The sequence below is a fragment of the Pterocles gutturalis genome, unplaced genomic scaffold, assembly GCF_000699245.1.
Source record: "Pterocles gutturalis isolate BGI_N339 unplaced genomic scaffold, ASM69924v1 scaffold27643, whole genome shotgun sequence".
Taxonomy (NCBI): domain Eukaryota; kingdom Metazoa; phylum Chordata; class Aves; order Pterocliformes; family Pteroclidae; genus Pterocles; species Pterocles gutturalis.
Genome location: NW_010126468.1, coordinates 1 through 2494, shown reverse-complemented (window position 1 = coordinate 2494; position 2494 = coordinate 1). Strand labels below are relative to the sequence as shown.

The 2494-nt window shown below is 62.5% G+C and overlaps 1 protein-coding gene across 1 annotated transcript; it reads left to right on the top strand.

Annotated features, from left to right (window-relative positions):
- Nucleotides 1–574: 574 nt before the first annotated feature.
- SPATA21 (spermatogenesis associated 21) lies at nucleotides 575–2486 on the top strand. Its single transcript, XM_010079001.1, has 4 exons — nucleotides 575–713; nucleotides 784–890; nucleotides 969–1104; nucleotides 2458–2486. Exons 1-4 carry the CDS (start codon nucleotides 644–646, stop codon nucleotides 2484–2486), a joined length of 342 nt encoding a protein of 113 aa, XP_010077303.1. The 5' UTR covers nucleotides 575–643.
- Nucleotides 2487–2494: the final 8 nt, after the last annotated feature.

Sequence of the window (2494 nt, the reverse complement as noted above, 5' to 3'; positions counted from 1 at the left end):
CACTGGGACACCCAGGGGGTGACACTGGGGTGTTGAGGTGTCACTGGGACACCCAAGAGGGACACTGGGGTGTTGGGGTAACCCTGGTGTGTAACCAGTGCCACCATTGCCCCCTCCCGTCCCCACACGGGTGCCATCGGGTGACACTGTCCCCCCGTGGTGACACTGTCCCCCCGCGGTGACGGTCCCCAGAGTTCAAGGAGGCGTTCTCGCTCTTCGACAAGGACGGTGAAGGCACCATTGGACACTGGGGTATTGGGGTGACACTGGGCTACCGTGGAGGGGACACTGAGGTGTTGGGGTGACACTGGGACACCCAAGAGGGGACACTGGGGTGTTGAGGTGACATCTGGGTGGACACTGGGGTATTGGGGTGACACTGGGCTACCGTGGAGGGGACACTGAGGTGTTGGGGTGACACTGGGACACCCAAGAGGGACACTGGGGTGTTGGGGTAACCCTGGTGTGTAACCAGTGCCACCATTGCCCCCTCCCGTCCCCACACGGGTGCCATCGGGTGACACTGTCCCCCCGTGGTGACACTGTCCCCCCGCGGTGACGGTCCCCAGAGTTCAAGGAGGCGTTCTCGCTCTTCGACAAGGACGGTGACGGCACCATCACCACCAAGGAGCTGGGAACCGTCATGCGCTCCCTGGGCCAGAACCCCACCGAGGCCGAGCTCCAGGACATGATCAACGAGGTGGACGCCGACGGTGAGCCACCCTTTTGTCCCCTTTTTGTCACCTTTTTGTCACCTTTTTGTCACCTATTCGTCCCTCGCAGGCAACGGCACCATCGATTTCCCCGAGTTCCTCACCATGATGGCGAGGAAGATGAAGGACACGGACAGCGAGGAAGAGATCCGCGAGGCTTTCCGCGTCTTCGATAAGGTCGGGGACCCGCGTGGGGACGGGGACGCGGTGGGGGTGATGTCACCGTGTGTCACCAACCGTTGTCCCCAACGGCAGGACGGGAACGGGTACATCAGCGCGGCGGAGCTGCGGCACGTGATGACCAACCTCGGGGAGAAGCTGACGGACGAGGAGGTGGACGAGATGATCCGCGAGGCCGACATCGACGGCGACGGGCAGGTCAACTACGAGGGTGGGTGGCGTTGTCACCGCCGTGTCACCTGCTGTCACCTCTGGCACCCGGTGGCACCTCTGGCACCCATAGGTCCCTGCTGGCACCCACCCGTGGGGTTTTTCGTCCCTCGGTGCCACACCATGTTCCTCATCACTTGGGACACCCTTGTGTGCCCTGTCACCCTTGTGTCCCCTGTCACCTTTGTGTCACCTGTCACCCATGTGTCAGCATCACAGCAGGGATGGGGACACAATGGGGACAGGGACACGGGGACAGGGACACAGTAGGGATGGGGATACAATGGGGACAGGGACAAAATGGGGACACAGTAGGGATGGGGACAGGATGGGGACAGGGACATGGCTGGGACGGGGACACGATGGGGATGGGGACACGGGAGGGTTGGGGACACAATGGGGACAGGGACACAATGGGGACAGAGTAGGGATGGGGACACGATGGGGACAAGGACATGTCTGGGACAGGGACACGGTAGGAATGGGGACATGTCTGGGACAGGGACACGGTGGGGACAGGGATACGATGGGGACAGGGACACCATGGGGAAGGAGACACAATGGGGACACAGTAGGGATGGGGACAGGGACACGGCCAGGACAGGGGACATGTTGGGGACAAGGACATGGCTGGGACAGGGGCACGATGGGGACGGGGACACAGTGGGGACAGGGACACGATGGGACAGGGACACAGTAGGGACAGGGACACAATGGGGATGGGGACAGATGGCGACGGGCAGGTCAACTACAAGGGTGGGTGGCGTTGTCACCGTTGTGTCACCTGCTGTCACCTCTGGCACCCAGTGTCACCTCTGGCACCCATAGGTCCCTGGTGGGATCCCCTCCTAGGTGTCCCAGTGTCACCCCAGTGTCCCCTCCTGGGTGTCCCACTGTCACCCCAGCACCCCCAGTGTCCCCTCCTGTGTGTCCCAGTGTCACCCCAACAACCCAGTGTCCCCTCCTGGGTGTCCCAGTGTCACCTCAACACCCCAGTGTCCCCTCCAGGGTGTCCCACTGTCACTCCAGCACCCCAGTGTCCCCTCCTGGGTGTCCCAGTGTCACCTCAACACCCCAGTGTCCCCTCCAGGGTGTCCCACTGTCACTCCAGCACCCCAGTGTCCCCTCCTGGGTGTCCCAGTGTCACCTCAACACGTCAGTGTCCCCTCTGGGTGTCCCGCTGTCACCCACCCATGACATTCCTCAACCCTCGGTGCCACACCACTTTCCCTGTCACCTCAGACGTCACCTCGTCACTTGTCACCACCCACTTGGGACACCCCGGAGTCCCCTGTCACCCTGGTGTCACCCTGGTGTCACCTGTCCCCACCGACCCCCCCTTCTCTCCTGACAGAATTCGTCCAGATGATGACGGCGAAATGAGGGGACAC